The sequence below is a fragment of the Nanorana parkeri genome, unplaced genomic scaffold (genome assembly GCF_000935625.1).
Source record: "Nanorana parkeri isolate BGI_ZX_2015 unplaced genomic scaffold, ASM93562v1 scaffold514, whole genome shotgun sequence".
NCBI lineage: Eukaryota > Metazoa > Chordata > Amphibia > Anura > Dicroglossidae > Nanorana > Nanorana parkeri.
This window is the reverse complement of record NW_017306782.1, coordinates 648,146-665,951: the sequence shown is the minus strand read 5'-3', so window position 1 is coordinate 665,951 and position 17,806 is coordinate 648,146. Positions and strand designations below refer to the sequence as shown.

The window sequence follows — 17,806 nt, the reverse complement described above, 5'->3', positions numbered from 1 at the left end:
GCATGCTAGAAAACCAGCCGAGAATCGTACAATTTTCGGCTGGTTTTTAGCATGCTCGGGAGACAAATGCCGAACGGGCCGGTGTGCGCACGCGCACACTGCCCATTCAGCATCGCTGTCATCGCAAGTAAGATCTGCCTGTCCAAGATGGGCAGATCGTACTTTTTTTAATTACTTTACAACCATCGCAAGACTAAGGTTTTGCGATGGTTGTAAAGTGTATGGCCACCTTTAGCAAGAGCGCTGCAAGTGTACAGCACTTTTGCAAAGCAGTTGATCTGGAGACTTGCAATGCACACTTGCTGTAATTGTGCAACAAAATTGTGAAGCTCGGCAAGTCTGCAATAGTTTAACAAGTCATTTTCAAACTTGCAGCTCAATTGCTTGCTATCTGGGTATTAGCACTATTATTTATAATAGACCTTCCAACATTTCTAAAGGGACACTATTAGGGAGTTAAAAGTCAGCCAGGTCATTCTGCAGAATATAATTGTTCAAAAAAGGCTGTTATTCAGCCTTTTTTTAACTGAAATTGTGATTGCAGTTTGTTCAAAAATCAATTACCTTCCTCAGAGACCGTCACATTCAGGGGTACTCTTAAAACTTAGGACCACACAGGTACTCACATGCACATACGCACGCACTACACACACACAGGCACACAAAGGTTGAACTTGATGGACCTGTGTCTTTATTCAACCTCAAAATGCACTACACACACACACAGACACACAAAGGTTGAACCTGATGGACCTGTGTCTTTATTGAACCTCAAATACTATCTAGCTGTGTAAAAAGATAGAGGTGATCTATAGTTTCCATTAAAAAAATAGGTACATATCATAAGATATATATACAAAAGTATAATAGCCATATTTTCTTACAATACCATATATATCTACGAACATACCAACATAAAAGCGACATTAGCATTTGTGAAAGTAATACTGGCTTCAGTATATAGTGTATTTTTAAATTGGGGAGATTTTGGACGAACGAAAACCCCACTCATTCATCGAATTTAGTTTTGGTCAGAGAAACATTATCCAACCTGACCGTACAAAAAATGTAGTTCACATTAGCAAAAAGGAACCGTCAACTGTTTGATTTTCATTCGAAAGATCGTTCGTGTACAATTTCCAAATGGAAATCTAACAATGTATGCCCACCTTAGTCAGCAATGTCAACTCTTGTTTTTACTTAGAACACTCTCCCCCTTCATTCAGCTGATAGCCTTCACATTAGCCCCTTTTAGCTTCAGGTTAAGCTGCCCTCCTCTCCTTCCATATCTAGCCATTTTTTTTCCAGTTGACCAATCACAGCCATGTTGGCTCACTCAGTTCCTATGATTGATACCCAAATGTAACATTGAGGGCTTGTTTCCACCAGCCCATGCGTTCATCACACTGTCCCGTGCCCGGAAAGCAAAGGATCGCATAAACAAAGTCTCCTTGCATTCTGGCGCGGGGCAGTGCCATTCATGCACTATTTTTTGCGATCATGCCGCATTGGACACAGAGCATTGTTTTACCACACGGTCCGATCGCACTGCGAGCGGGGGGCATGTCTGCAGTGCTATTGACATCAATGGCATTGCCACACTTCCTCTCACATCAGAACGCAAGGAGACTTTGTGTATGCGATCCCTTGCGTTCCAGGCACGGGACAGTGTAATGAGCGCATGGGCTGGTGGAAATAAGCCCTTACAGGAAACCTTTCCTAAAGTATGCATGTAGGCTATCATACCAACCCTCTTGTTTTAATATTTTGGGTCAGTAAAACAAAATGCAGAACGCATTGCATTAGGTGCCATTCATTGGACCTTTGATGATCTGTTGTTCCGTCTTGATCAGTGAGTTTGTTTTCTGTGGGGAAGTGAAGATAGAGCACGGTATGGTATATGTACAACACTGACCACTGTATTTGGCTGATTTATAATATCGCAGTATTGTGAAATACAGTTGTCATGCCATTTGTGTGTCCTTTGATTACATTTTTTCTTTTTTCCCTACTCAAATGTCGACTCTTGACTGCTTATTTTTAAAGAAGAACTCCCAGCAAAACTTTTATTAACTCTCGCAGTGGTGCTACCTCCGCACTGCAAGGGTTAACTGCTCGTTTTCGTCTAGGTGTTAAAATATAAAAGTTATGCTCACCTGATCCTTGGAGCCAGCTTGCTCTTAAGGTGGCCATACACTGTACAACCATCGCAAGACCTTAGTCTTGCGATGGTTGTAAAGTGATTAAAAAAACGTATGATCTGCCCATCTTGGACAGGCAGATTGTACTCTCGATCATCGCAAGCCCGCCCCCGAGGGGCAGGCTTCCGATGACCGCAATGCTGAACGGACAGTGTGCGCGTGCGCACACCGGCCTGTTCGGCATTTGTCTCCCGAGCACCGTTCAAACCAGATGAAAATCGTACGATTCTCGGCTGGTTTTCTAACATGCTCCTTAGACAAAAGACGTGCGACCGTACAGTAGAAACGGTTGCACGTCTTCGTTCACACTGCTCGATTCTCGTACGATCGCGGGATTTCCCGCGATTCTCGTATGAGAATCGAGCAGTGTATGGGCACCTTTAAGCTGGCCACACACCTTACAATTATCTGCAGATTTTCCTTGGTCAGATGGTAAAAGTGCAACAGATTCCTCCATCTACGCTAAACTGTGTGGATGGAGGAATCTCCCACTGGGCCAAGCCTCAGTATCTTGCTAGTCGGCCCCGCTGGTTCTCAAAACACCTGAACAATGCCTACATCCAATCAGACTGTTCAGGTATTTTGGGAGCCAGCAGAGCAGACTAACAAGATAATGAAGCTTGGGCCAGGTGGAGATTACTCCATCCACAAGTGTAGATGGAGGAATCTGTTCCACCTTTTCCATCTGACCACAGAAAATTGTAAGGTGTATGGCTAGCTTTAGAAAAGTCCCTTCCAGTCTCTCTCCCCCTCCATTGCAGAGGTCTAAGGATCCTCGAGTCATCATACTCAATACAGTGTATAGGACGTGAGGATGCCGAGAGACATACTATAACTGTCTCGGCCGGCCATCTCTGAGGTTCAGGTGAGCATAACCTTTTTATTTTAGCACCTAGACGAAGACGAGCAGTTAACCCTTGCAGCTCAGGGGTAGCCCCACTGCAAGGTTTAAATTTAATTTAGATCTATGACATTCTCTGCTCTGAAAACTTACCACCAATGTAATTAAGAGTTGTGCAACATGCCACTGCATCTAGCCATACAACTTCATAGGACATTATAAAATTCTGAATTCTGGTGTCACAAAGAAGAACCCCTTCTGCTAAGAATCCGGTGCTTTGTCTTGGCCAATGCAAAACATTGTTGTGATCATATAGTGAGTACTGTGAAACCCGAAACGGTGTGGGGAGAATGGGGAAGTGATGCTTAACACACTGCCCCCCTCATTTTCACAGTTATGCACTTGGGTGCTAAAAATTATACATGCAACATAGTCTTTGGGAGGGGCTCTTGTAAGTGGATGTGGGATGGAAAAGGATTTGGGGGTCATTGTAGATCATAGTCTTAGCAACAGCATGCAATGTGAATCTGCTGCTGACAAAACTAGCAGAACACTCTCTTGTATTAAATAGGGTATATGTTCACGAGAGAAATCCATAATTCTACCCCCTTATAAAAATTGGTTCGGCTTCTCCTTGCGCATGCAGTTTTGGACATCAATCCACATTTCCTTGAATTAAAAAGAGCTCAGAGAAGAGAGAAGGGCAATTAAGTGATTACAATTATTCACTCTAGAGAAGGTGCACCCACCACTGGAAAGCATGGAAAAGAAGAGCATGAAAGAGGGTAGAAAAGACCTGCAGCACTGAGATTCAACAATGGATAAAAAACAGGTGAAAAAAGAGGGGGAAAAAACAATGCCAAAAAATTTAATTCAGCTAGGATTGTTCACAGCAACAAATCAGATTCCTTGTTTTATTTACCCAGAGAATGGAAGATGGGACCTGATTGATAGCTGAAGTTCGACTTTTGTCCTAATTTACTTTGCTCCAGTTTTGATTAATCAGCCCTAATGCTGTACGGGTAAAGCTAAACTCCAGGCAGATATCGAGGACACAAATTAAAGTGACACTAAACTCAGGAGTTAAACCTTAAAAATGCATTCAAGTACCTTGACTTGTTACATAAGTGTATCTTATTTGTGTATCACTCAGCTGTAGATCCTCAAATCATCTCTGAATTGGTGCTGACACTGTCCTTCCTTCTGGAGGGTGGCTACTTTTGTTCCCCATGGTCCCTGTGTGTGTTGTAAAGTAGCCACAGATCCAAGCTCATTCCTGTGATAGGCTGCAATCTCAATACAAATTAGTAAATTAAACGTGAGATTGTAGTCCATTACGGGAGCAGTGACTACTTTACAAATGCACAGGAACCACGGGGAACAATAGTAGCCACCCTCCGGAAGGAAGGACAGTGTCATCACCAATTCAGAGATGATTTGAGGATCTACAGCTGAGTGATACACAAATCAGATACATTTTTTGTTAATAGTTAAGGTACTTCAATACATTTTTAAGGCGTACTGTCACTTTAAGATAGAAAACAGTTTTAGAAATGATAAGGTGACATAAAATCTTAGTGATTGGGGTTACATTTAAGTTTGTAAGGTGACTGAACATTTGCTGTGATGGATCCTGGGCTGATACAATGTATTTGGAGGAGTAGGGAGGAGCATGCACAGCTAGAGGGATGCAGGGATTGCCTTCCGCCATAGAACCCCCCCCCTACCCTCCACGCTTCTAGTAGGGATCCAGGCAGCTGACTGGGTGTGTGCACCTTCAGTGCTGGATGGAAGCACCCTGCAAACGTTCACCTTATTGAATCAGAAGGTTATGGGGGTGCACTGGGAACAGCTGATCTAGGAATACAGACGGATCGGTCATGGAGACAATGCCTGTGCTGCTCCATTCACTGTGAGGCTTCAGCTGCCTCTCTCTCTACATTCAGCAGCATTATTGTTTTCAGGCGCTACTGCATATGCGCTGGACCTTTCCTCCTCCCTTGGTAAAATACACTATAGGTTTCCAATAGACTCATGTGGGAGTGACATTGTCATCTGCAGATCTCCCCCTTATGTCCTCCATCATCTGGAGCTCCCATGCACCTTGTATTTCTGGAAGCATCATGCAGCACCTCCTAAGCTGAACCATTGTGGGCAAAGCGCTTGCGGTGGATGCTGACTTGCGGTGGATGCTGATTCGCTTTATTCCCATCAAAGAGGTGTCCAGCTAGAAATCGCAATGGCCAGCGCAAGGAGCATCGAGCTGGAGCATTTCGACGAGAGGAAGACTAAGCAAAGGCAATCCAGGAGAGGCGGTGGAAGTCAAAGCGGCAGCTCGGTGTCTGGAGCCAGGGGCAATGGCTTGATCCCCAGCCCTGCGCATAGCGCCCACTGTAGCTTCTACCGCACACGTACCCTGCAGGCACTCAGCTCCGAGAGGAAGGCCAAGAAGGTGCGCTTCTACCGCAATGGGGACCGCTACTTCAAGGGGCTACCCTATGCCGTTTCCACCGAGCGATTCAGATCTTTCGATGCCCTGCTCATGGAGCTCACCCGATCCCTCGCTGACAATGTCAGCCTCCCCCAAGGGGTGCGATGCATCTACACACTGGATGGCAATAGGAAGATCACCAGCCTGGATGAACTGCAAGAAGGTAATTATCAGGTCACCCAGAGGCCAGGGTGATCCCCTACTGAAACCATTGCATGTTTGCATGATGGCAAGCCCCCATTAACACCTGGGTGGCATGATGGCAAGCCCCCATTAACACTTGGGTGGCATGTTTGCATGATGGCAAGCCCCCCCTTGACCCCTGAGTCACGCGTTTCCTGAAGCGCAACAACGCTTAACATGAAGATTCCCATTATTTTCAATGGTGCCTGTTCACACCTGAGTGCTGTGTCCTTTTCGGGCAGAATCACTAATTTTTGTCCCCATAGACTTCAATGAGAGTGCCTGAAAAACGCACACTTGCTATTTCACGCCTCCTAGTAAACTAGCTTTCAATTGGCTGAAACAAAAATGCTCAAGCCTGAATAAAAGCTTCAAAATCGCCTGAAAACGCTCACGCTGAAAGGTGAATGGTGGTTAATTGTATATGCCCACCGATAATGTGCCTAGCTTGCTGATTCACTGTCCATGCAGCACTGCAACTCAGGCATACCCTGCCATTCACGTAGATGGAGGTGGTACCGGCTCAAGATGGCTCTTGATTTTAATTTGAAGCATTAGTATTCAGGGACATGCTCCTGGCAGACGTGAGTGACAGGCCTGGGAAGTAGTACTCATGCAGTGTGGAAGGGGTTGGCCATGCACATTGCTGAGGGTTCCGTGATGGTGTTTTGGGGTTAACTGGAAGCTGGTCCTGACAGATCAACCACAGCTGTTCAGTTCAAATAAGAAGCTTCCTTCTGCATTCCTGTATGACTATATAGGCTTCCCCAAACTGGCCATGTGACGTTTAAATCAATAACAGGAAAGCCATAGCAATATACTTGTTTATGCGCCAACAGGGATTCGCTGACATCACAGGCAATTAGATAAATCTCCAGTGGATAGTGCAGATTAAACAAATCCATTCATGGGTATTAAGTACTAATTGGATACTGTACATTTGCCGCATTTCTCTCTGTTCGTGGTTCTTGTTATTTTGACAGACAGAAGCCAGAAATATGGTATTTGTGTGTCTGGTTTGGCCTGGCTTCTTCAGGCTTTCCTTCTTCGAAGGCTAAGTAGGCTTTGGGCTTCTGTAATCCGTAATCAGCAGGTGGCCCCCCAGTCATCTGTCTGTTTCTTCATCTCTCTGCAACACTGATATCGCATGATGTATTTCTATTCTTTATTATTTACTAGAGGAATCCCACGATGTGTAAACATGATCTCAGTATAGCTGACTGTCACATACGTTTTTTTGTTTTACTTGCTTTTTTCTAGATCATGTCATATTATACCTTTTTATATTTACCAGATCTTCCTTTTTACAATGTGAATGCTTTCTGATGTTTAATAACAACCCCAACATCGTCTTTTCATAAGTAACATAGTGTTTAATGCAGCTGTCGGTGAACCAAATTCCACTGCCATCTAAAGCATTCAGGGCACTATCAATAGGAATTATGTGAATGCGGAACCTGACTGGACAAATGCCATAGCCCATCTATACAGTTGGAGGTATTTACTAAGAACCTGCACTTCTTTATACACCTCCAAAGCTTTGGAAAGGATGACTAGAGCTGCTTCTGTATAAAGAGAATGGTTAAGGTATAACTTAAAACTGATTTTTCTTTTCAATAGCACAAGGAAGGAATACATTCTCAGTCAGTTTTTCTTTGTTGCTATGTTTTGTAATGTGGGGAAGAAGTAAAGCATGTGTCAGATTTTCGTGCTTACTGTGCCAGGTTAAAGAAGAACTCTGGGAAACATTTTCTTAACCTTGCAGTGGAGCTACCCCTGCAATGCAAGAGTTAAAGGAGAACTATGGGGTCAGTGTTTTCCCCCATAGTTCTCCTTGGGGTAACGGGAGGACACAAACTAGCGTCCTCCCGTTACCCTAAGCTCAGTATACCGCGAGCTACAGCTCGCGGTATACTGAGACGCCGCAGCCGGAGCGGATCCCGACGTAGACGACGGGATCCGCCCAGCTGCGTGAGTGACAGCTGGCTCTGCCTATTCCCCCCTCCCCGTCCGTTCCGCCAGTCAGCGCTGGCAGATCGGAGCGGGGAGGGAGGAATTCAGCCCCTCCCCCTGTCACGGCAGAGAGCCGTGACAGGATCGAGAGGTGAGCGAACCCGGTATGTGTTCGCTCACCTCCCGATCTACTGAGCCGACCTGTGACAGTCTCATTGTCACAGGTCGGCTAGAACTATGAGGTGAGTGAAAAGCACTCACCTCATAGTTCTCCTTTTAGTGCTTGTTTTCATATAGGTGTGAAAATAAAAAAAGTTATACTCACCCAATCCTCAGAGCTGTTGGACAAGCCCTTCCACTCTCCCCCCTTCCACTCCAGCAGTCTAAGGTCCTGTGAGTCATCACGTCCATCACTCACCTGGTCCTCAGTGCTGGCTGTTAGAGCGTTCCCTCCAGCCTGTCCCCTCCTACGCTCCAGGTATGTCTCTCAGTGCCCTTATGTCTAATACGCTGTATTGGACGTGATGACTCACAGGATGTTGGACCCCTGGAGCGGTGGGAAAAAAAGCTGGAAGGACCTGTCTAACAGCCAGCTGGCTCAGAGGATCGGGTGAGAATACCGTTTTGATTGTCACACCTAGACGAAAACGAGCACTTAACCCTTGCCGTGCAGGAGTAGCCCTATTGCAAGGGTTAAAACATTTTTTCCCCAGAGTTCTTCTTTAGGCCTTATGCAGACATTTTTTTAGTTCAGGTGCGTTTTGAATTTAGTTCTAAATGCACCTGGACTCATGTAATGCTTTTCTATGACTGAATGCACACCTATACATCCAGTTGCATCTAGGTGCATTCAGTCTGGAAGCGTTTACCCAAAGTAGACATTTCTGTGTCTTGGGTAGCCGGATTAACGCAGCTAAACGCGTGTAAACGCATATAAACACTTATAAACGTGACTATGCCCACCAACAACTAAACACAGGAAAAAGCGTCTGGGAAACAGAGGAGGATTTATCAAAACGGGAGCAGACAAAATCTGGAGCAGCTGTGCATGGTAACCAATCAGCTTCTCTTTAATTTTCAGATCTTAACTGACCAAACTGAAGCAAGAAGCTGATTGCTTGCCCTGGGATCTGCTCCGATGTGAAAAAATATACTTGATGCTATGTCTACTATAAGGGCCACTTTACACCTGTCTCTGCTCTGGTTTTGCTTTCTTATTTTATCATTATGTTGCACGATAACATGCATTGCATTAAGGTAGCACATTCATTTCAATGGGCTACCATAGCACCAAAGCAGACAAAAAATTATCCCTGCATCTTCTTTTCTGACACAGCACACCACAATGCACATTAACAGTAGTGTGCGTTGTGCTGTAACGTAGGTGTGTGGGGGGTGCATTGGAGTGCCATTGAAAATGAAGGGCACCGCAATGTAACAAGCACATTACTGCAATGCAATAGTGGGAAGCCAGCGTAAGTGCATGCAAAACAAGCTGTTTATCTCTCTCAGGGTCTCTATTGTGTTGGTAATACAGTTACCTTTTAGGGCCCATTTACACTGGAGGATTGCGATAATCGCAAGTTATTGTGCATTTAGGGCATGCTCTTGTACAATGCACAAAGTATGCATTACTATGCTATCCATTGCCATGGATTTGAATGGTACCTCATTGCACCTCCTGGCAGCTGTGCGTTGCAGCGTAGCACCTGCAGCTCATAGTATTAGTGCAGTGCTGTGCTGTGAATGGGCCCTTAACCATGTTTATAATCATTTCTAAGGACTAGATATGATAGGAATAGGAAGCTAAAGAATGAGGAAGGATGTTTTGCATTTATCCTTGAAACGTATCAAAATGCAGTAGAATGATCTTGTTTACTTGGTTTAAAATAAAGTCTTATGCTGGCACTAAACGTATAAGCCAAAGCAATACAAGTTTGGGTGGTCATACAGTGGAAGAAATTGTCACACAATATTAAAGCTGAACTCCGGGCACAAAAATGTTATAGAAATAGCATCAATAACTGCAAAGGATATACATCTACTTTGTGTGCACTGAATGCCTTTCCAAACCCAAATATTACCTGTAAAAGTAGCAGTGTCATCATCACTGCGCTGTACATGGGTTGTGCAGAGAGCAAAGCTGTGGGAGAGACCCAGCAGACTCCACCCACTACAGGCTGCCTGCAGAAAACTATAGGAGGGGTGGATACAGGACCAGTTACCCTGCACAGAGTGCAGCAGTGACTGGTCTTTATTACAGGATGCTCCTGCACGGAGACAAGGTTTTACATAGGATCACTGCACAGATCTAAAAGATATACACAAAGAACACCAAGATTCAAGTAAGAATACACATGACTCTTATAGTAAAACAATATTTCGTCTTTCCCAGAGTTCAACTTTAATGATTTTCTGTGTATGACGTGCACATTTTCATATTGGGAGATGTCATCTGCATCACAGGTAATACAGTACATTGGATATTTCATTCAGTTCTGCTCATAAAGCAGAGATGAAGAAAGTTAATTCTGCATAGACTGCCCCATAAGCAATTATGCAGATATTGCCTACATTTGCTTATTTTGCATACAATTTGGGGGACTGTTGATTTGAAAACTGTGTGTAACAACAGCTTCAATGTGTATGAGTTTGGTAATGTTTGAGTTCCAGATGAGTTATTAGTAGAAAGTACTCCAGGTCCAAAAAATGCTAAATTCTTTTTTTGCAAACCCTACATAGCCCATTGGTAATCAACACCATCCCCTTCCTATGTGCTGTTTTTTACATTACTTAGAGAACTGAATCATGGCCAATAAGATGCAGTGGTTTTAGGTTGCTTTTCTTTATTAAAGGAGAAGTATTGGAAGAGTAAAGTATACTCTTTCCAATACTTAGAGCCAGTATGAGACACTGCAGCTGTCACACCCCAGCTCCATAGATTGAGAGCTGAGTGAACATGTAACTGCTGATCGCCCAGTTCACAGTCTTCTCCCTCCTGCAGAGAGCAACTGTCATATGCAGGAATCCCCCCTTCCTCTCTGTTTCTCCAGCGCTCTTTGGAGGGACAGACAGGGGAGGGAGCGGGCACAAGTGGCTCTGGCTCTAGAGAGGCAGAGCCAGCTGTCAATCAGGCAGCCAGGGTGGATCCCAACAATATCGTCAGGATCACTGAAAAATGTATTGTAGCACACAGGTACACATCATTCCACCGTGGATCCTCCTCACTTGGCGTGATTCACCCAACAATCGGCTTAGTCATAGTCATTCTGTATAACTAAGCCCATTGTTGGGTGAAACATGTTAGAGTGAATAGGATGTATGGCAGAAAGATGTGTACCTGTGTGCTATAATACATTTTTCAGCGAAGCTTGCAGTGTGCAACCAGATTTTTTTCTGTGAGTAACTGCTGATGCTGAAATAAGAAGGACTCAGCCGGTGTGCACCCACCGTTCTCTCTAGTGTTGTTGTGAAGGAGTGATGATTTTGGCCTATGGAAGTTAGCAGGCAGTAGCCGACTATATGCCGAGTATGGGTCACAGGAGTACATTAGTGAATGTTCTCCTGTGACCCAAAAGGGAACTAAAGAAAAAAAAAGTGTTGGCTTTATTTCTCTTCTAAAGTGCATGTTTAGTTGTGAATAAAGTAGGGAACAGTTAAAAACCTTGTCAAGTAGTTTTTTTGCCATTTTGTGTTCTATTTTATTTTCCTTCATTTCTTGCCCTGGAGACGCAAACGGGAAAGGAGAGGAAATATCAGCAAAGTAAGGTTAATTCCCCTCTTACAAAGTATCACCAGAACTTGTTACCCTTGCGGGAGGACTTGCCCTCACCTCTTGTTCTGCTGGCTACTTCTGAGGCCTATTCACAGGGGGATTTATGTTGCATTGGAGATTCCTGCCACAAGAAACTACTGATTCTTCAGGCAGGAATCCCAGGTTTTCAGATGCGGCCGCTGTACCCATTGAAGTAAATGACAGAATGATAGTGGCTGCATCTGTCAGCGGCATTCCGCATGTACTCGTACATGGTACAATGACCTGCGGTTCGGGATAGATAACTGGTTGGACGCAGGATAGATGCAGGCACAGTGGCTGTATCTGAATGGGGACACCTGGGATTCTTGCCACATGATTCCCTGAACGCAGTCCCCATGTGAATAGGAATGAGGTTCCTATTGCAGATCTTCTAAAAGTGTTAGCCGCTTAGGCATTCAAGCTACAAAACGCTCAGGTTTAAATGGGGCCTAACGGAGACCCAGAAAGCAATACAAAACAGACAGGGGTTCCTCTTTTTCCCCCTATTCTAAATGGCCACGAATCTAAACCTGTGAAAATACAGGCCAGTGTACGCCATCCTTCCAGCATCATCCCTACTACAAGTCTACATCAGCCTGACTCTCTCTCTGTCCCTTAAGTTGCTTACAAATAGAGATGAGGCTGGGTTTGGTGTGAACCCAGTTTGCCTGAGTGCGCCCAAGCCCCCTCCTCCTGGCCCAATCAGTTGCAGGAAGGCGCATTCCCTGCCCCATAGCAATACTTCACAAAGAGACAGGGAACTGCCAAAACTGATTGGGTCAGGAGGAGGGGGTGGCGGCCAGAGTTTTGAGTGGGTTTTAGTGAACTCAGACAAACTGGGTTGGCACCAAGCCCAGCCTCATCACATACTACAAACAGACAGCAGATGACCTGCATGCACAGTCTGGGCACCAAATAAACATTGCTTAGAAGAAACATAAAATTGCATATTTGTGCCTATGAAGAATGAATGGGAAGAGGGAACTCCCCAAAAAGCATAATTAAATATCTGATCAGTCTAGCTTTTATAAAGCTCAGAAAGTTAACCAATTCTCACAGCTCACTGATTTTACTCGTTGCTTGCAGTTGTGCTTTAAGGAAATCAGAAAGCTCTTTAATTTGTAACCTTGGATGGAGCTAGCCTTTAATCATGCACATGGTTAATATATTCATGTAGTACGAGTGCTAACATAATAAAGGCTTACAGATGTCTTTCACTAGATGTGTATCTGTACAAGGACCTTAGGTCTAGTGACACTGTTAAATGGAGGCTTGCACTTGTTCTGTCTGCCTGATTTAAATTTAACAAGGCCTGATGACAACTGGTTCACCCTTCTTAACCTAATTTGTTTTCTATTCTGGATTGCCCGTAGTGAAAGGGGTGCACATACAAACAAGCATTTGGGTTACGTTTCCAAATAAGCATGATAATCTGCAGTGCCTTTGGTGGAGGTACAGTCTCACACTCCCAATTATTGAGCTAATCATAATTCTTAATGTAATATAAAGCAGCAGCAGAGCTGGGAAACAAAGTGACATCAGTTATCAGACCTGTGATTCTGAAGGACCCAGAATCCTCCTGCCAACATACTGTTTGGCTGTATTCTGCTCCCAGGCCAATTTGTCAAACCCTGCTTACATTAACACTGTGCTAAAACACGTTTTCACGGTGCCCCAAAACCACAGAGAAAATAGACTCCCATTATCTTCTGTTACGCTGATCACATTCACATCAAGACACTGCTTTACAGCACATTACATGGTGTTTGTTAAATATCCTGCATGGTGCATCTCTCCGGCAGCTCTTGAAAAACACACTTTACAATATAGTCGATGGTAATGCATTGAAAGCACACTAAAAACCCAATTAGTCACATGTCCACGATTTCACACATTTGCAGGGAGGAAATAATAATAAAAAACAAAAAAGAGTTTACACTGTTGTGTTGTGTTGGTGCGCTTGTAGCACCCACTTGCACTGAGTTGTTAAGCTGGTCCCCATGTTGAGCCTACAGTTAGTCATTAAAGTGACGGGTTGTTAGAATCCCATTTCCATCACTCCAGTTCTATTTCAGGCAATGCTGAGAAATGTTCTGTCACATGCATATGAGGGGCTCCTCAGTAGTCTGTGGTCCCAGGCCTAGTCTGCCAGATTCCAGGCTGAATGGCACGTGGTACACACGGGAACCCTACTTAACACCACAAAGTAGAAAGACCCTGCATTACTAGGCCACCATCTGTGTCCCAACCAGAATAAGCAACAAAGTTTCTGCTCCCCAAGTATAGGCTTACCCTCTCTTCCACAGGAGTAAAGAGACTCAGTCCACCCCTGTCTTTAACTTTGTTTTACTGTATGAAAAGCTGCATAAATACATGCCATAGGAAAATGCCATTCCGTCTTCCATGGCTGGCCAAGTTCAACTTCCTTGCCCATCAACTGGGATTTCTTAACTTTTAATTTCCAGCTAACCTGGTGGTGCCCCACTCAGGGTGAAACACATGGCTTTCTCCTGAAAGAGAAGCTGCATAAAGGATTTATTACATTCTTGCAGCTGAGGCCCTAATAGATCTTTTCAATCCGCTGACAATTGACTAACCTCAGCTCACTCCCAGGCTATAATGCCTGACTACCCAGCACACTCCTATACCTCCTGCAAGGGGTAGAGGCTCACCCTAATCCTAGCAGTGTTTACACACTGCAGTGCCATTCATTTTTTGTGGTACACCAAAACATGTTGCCAGCATGTTGGTGGTGCATTTTGTTGTCTTTGGCAGCCCATTCAAATGAATGGGCTGCATCTACACAACAGACTTTAGCACGCGTCTTAACATACTTAGATTAATAAATGGCAACAGGGTAAATTTTGGTAGAGTACTTCAGAGCCAATGTTTGAAAAGCGTGCTGGAAAACTTTTTGTAGCACATAGCAACCATTCAAATTGCTTCTGTAATTTTTTTGATAGAAGCTGATTGATGTGGGCAACATGAAAATGTTCCTATATCACACTCTTAAAGAGTTATTCACAAAGCTGCCGTAGGCAGCCGTGTGAATAACCGGCCCGAAGTGAAGTGAGCCGAACGGCGGTGATATCAAAGCCGGCACTGCTGAGCTCTCATCGTAATGACAGATCAGCGTCCCTTGGTTACCTGGTAACCAGTGCACGCTGATCTGTAATTGCAAATGGCCGGAGCCAGCGGTGAGATGACGGCTGGCTCCGCCCAGCTGTCAGCAGCAGGCTTTTGGCCGGCAGTTCGGCCCGCTTCGGCCTTCACCTCGGCTCAGTCGAGTCGAAGCATATGCCACTCGCCCAACTTCGGGAGCTGTACGGGCTGTAGTGAATAGCCCGTACAGCAGCCCTTCGGTTCTACTGACCAGAAGGGCTTAGGTGGCCGAAGCTAGCTTTGTGAATAACCCCCTTAGTTTATGAGTGCTAGATTTCCTATATTATAGCCAAGTGCAAGACCATAAGTTAATCTAGAAGGTTGGACAGTGTCATTTTCAATCACTTTCACATGTTACCACTGGAAACAGGGAAGATTAGCTACTTCAGTTACTCTGCATAGGTGCAAAGCAGCTGTTGAGATCAAATAACAGCCGTACAAGAAATTCATGAAATATTTTTGGGGTCATTGACATTAATGCTGGGGGTTTATTGCTGCGTCCACTGACACCAGTGCTGGAAGTTTATATTGTGGCCACTGACGGCAATGATGACTCCAAGTTTCTCTTCAGTGTGCATTGCAGTACATTGCAAAAATTGCAGCAGGACCAACATTTTCAGGCTTTGAGGTCCGCTACAGCCTATACATTTTCAATGTGCTGCCTAACTCAACTTAATGCACTTCAGCGCACAAAAAAAGCTACTATTGTGTGGCCCTCTGTAATTTTTTAAGTTAACCACCACTGCCCTACATGCGTTACTTCAATGCAGGCATAGGCTTGGAGATCTCTAACCATTAAAACAATGATACTGGTATGAAAGTCTGTTATGATGATACTTTAAGTAACATGAACATGACATTTCCATTGTTAGAGAATCCCAGAACTGTACACTAAAGGGGAAGAAGGCTCCATGGTGCCAGGAACATGTCTGGGTTTGAGGGTGGAAAAATGACAGGTCAGTCTGTGCACCAAGGTTTTGTACTTTACTCAGGCCTGTCTTTAATACTGTTCGGACCCATGGCAAACATTTTCTTTTATCGGCCGTAAATGCCACTTTTGGCATCATGTCTCCAGGGTCTCAGGATGACTCTCAGGTGGTCAGTGCGGGGATCTCTGGTGGTCGGTACGGTATTTAGTCAGACTCCGGACATTCCAACATACAGTACATTACAAAAAGCTTGACCCCACAGAGCCCTGGTTAAACTAGGGCTCTGTGGGGTCTCACCAGGGCTCTCACCAGTCCTGTTAAACCCCACAGAGCCCTGGTGAGACCATACAAAGCCCTGGTTTAGCCATGGCTCTGTGAGGGCTCACCAGGACTTTGTGGGGACTGGTTAGACACCACAAAGCCTGGTAAAACCCCACAGAGCCCTGGTTAAACCAGGGCTCTGTAGGGTCTCACCAGGGCTCTGTAGGGTCTAACCAGCTTGGTTAGACCACACAGAGCCCTGGTGGGATCCCACAGAGCCCTGGTGAGATCCCAAAGAGCACTGGTGAGATCCCAAAGAGCCCTGGTTAAACCAGGGCTCTATAGGGTCTCACCAGGGCTTTGTAGGGTCCCAACAGGGCTCTGTGGGGTTTAACTAGGGCTGGTGAGACCCTACAGAGCCCTGGTTAGACCCCACAGAGGCCTGGTTAAACCAGGGCTCTGTAGGGTCTCACCAGCACCAGGGTTCTGTAGGGTCTCACCAGGGCTATGTGGGGTCTCACCAGCCTGGTTAGACCCCTCAGAGCCCTGGTGAGACCCCACAAAGCCCTGGTTAAACCAGGGCTCTGTAGGGTCTCACCAGCACCAGGGTTCTGTAGGGTCTCACCAGGGCTATGTGGGGTCTCACCAGCCTGGTTAGACCCCTCAGAGCCCTGGTGAGACCCCACAGAGCCCTGGTTAAACTAGGGCTCTGTGGGGTCTCACCAGGGCTCTGTGGGGTCTCACCAGTCCTGGTAAACCCCACAGAGCCCTGGTGAGAACATACAAAGCCCTGGTTTAACCAGGGCTCTGTGAGGGCTCACCAGGGCTCTGTGGGGACTGGTTAGACCACACAAAGCCTGGTAAAACCCCACAGAGCCTTTGTTAAGCCAGGGCTCTGTAGGGTCTCACCATGGCTCTGTAGGGTCTCGCCAGGGCTCTGTAGGGTCTAACCAGCTTGGTTAGACCCCACAGGGCCCTGGTGAGATCCCAAAGAACCCTGGTGAAATCCCAAAGAGCCCTTCAGAGCTCTATAGGGTCTCATCAGGACTTTGTAGGGTCCCAACAGGGCTCTGTGGGTTTAACCAGGACTGGTGAGACCCCACAGAGCCCTGGTGAGACCCCACAGAGACCTGGCTAAATCAGGGCTCTGTGGGGGCCTCACCAGGGTAGCAGACCTGTGGGGGGTCTCACCAGGGCACTGTGGGGTCTAACCAGCCTTGTTAGACCCCACAGAGCCCAAATAAGACCCCACAGGGCCCTGGTTAAACCAGCGCTCTCCACAGCGCTCTCCTTAGGGCTCTCCAGGCCGCCACTCACCAGTACAGTGCTGGCCGTGTCTCGGGGGCGGGAGCTGGCAGGAGCGTGCCGACATAGTCTCCATCTGCTGCTGAAGATAAACTCCAAACTCCCAGCCAGAGCTCCAGAAGACCGAGTGGATGGACCATACAGACGATCGAGGAAACCTATGAGCGCTCAGCCCTGTCACTGTCAAACTGAGAGTCTCAGTTTGACAGCGGCAGGGCTGAGAGCTCACAACGTTACCTGACTGCGAGGTGATGTGCTGTTCCAACAGGTCAAACAAGGTGCCCCTATTATTCATAGGGGCGTCAGGCCCATATGAATAATAGGTGCCCGACGCTGAAGTGCTGTTCTCTACAAAGGCTCCCCACCTCAGCGTCGAGCCCCTATTATTCAACCTTGGGCACCAGCTGCTTGCTGGTGCATAATCAGCACAGTAGCAGCAAGCAGGTGGTGCCAAAGGCTGAATAGGGGTCAGACGCTGGCTTCCCCCCCAGCTCCAGATCATTGCTGACTTACCTTACCAGTGACTTGACTACACACAGGCTCTGCCGCTCGGCCTCCAGCTGTAAGAGCTCCGCGGCTGCCCCTGAGGAAAAAAAACCCTTCCTGCATGTGGGCAGGAAGGTACCAAAACATCACATTGGATGGGGGGTTTGGGACGTACCAACTGTTCCGTACGAGTCGTAC

The 17,806-nt window shown here is 46.0% G+C and overlaps 1 protein-coding gene across 4 annotated transcripts in view; it reads left to right on the top strand.

The window, feature by feature from the left end:
• Positions 1-4,989: 4,989 nt before the first annotated feature.
• The window catches only part of DCLK2 (doublecortin like kinase 2), a 98,893-nt gene continuing 86,076 nt past the window's right edge, over positions 4,990-17,806 (top strand). For all 4 annotated transcript variants that reach the window (XM_018561303.1, XM_018561305.1, XM_018561301.1 and 1 more), the window contains exon 1: positions 4,990-5,696. In XM_018561303.1, the coding sequence (XP_018416805.1) occupies positions 5,282-5,696 (415 nt within the window). In that variant the 5' untranslated portion in view covers positions 4,990-5,281. The remainder of the gene's footprint in view (positions 5,697-17,806) is intronic.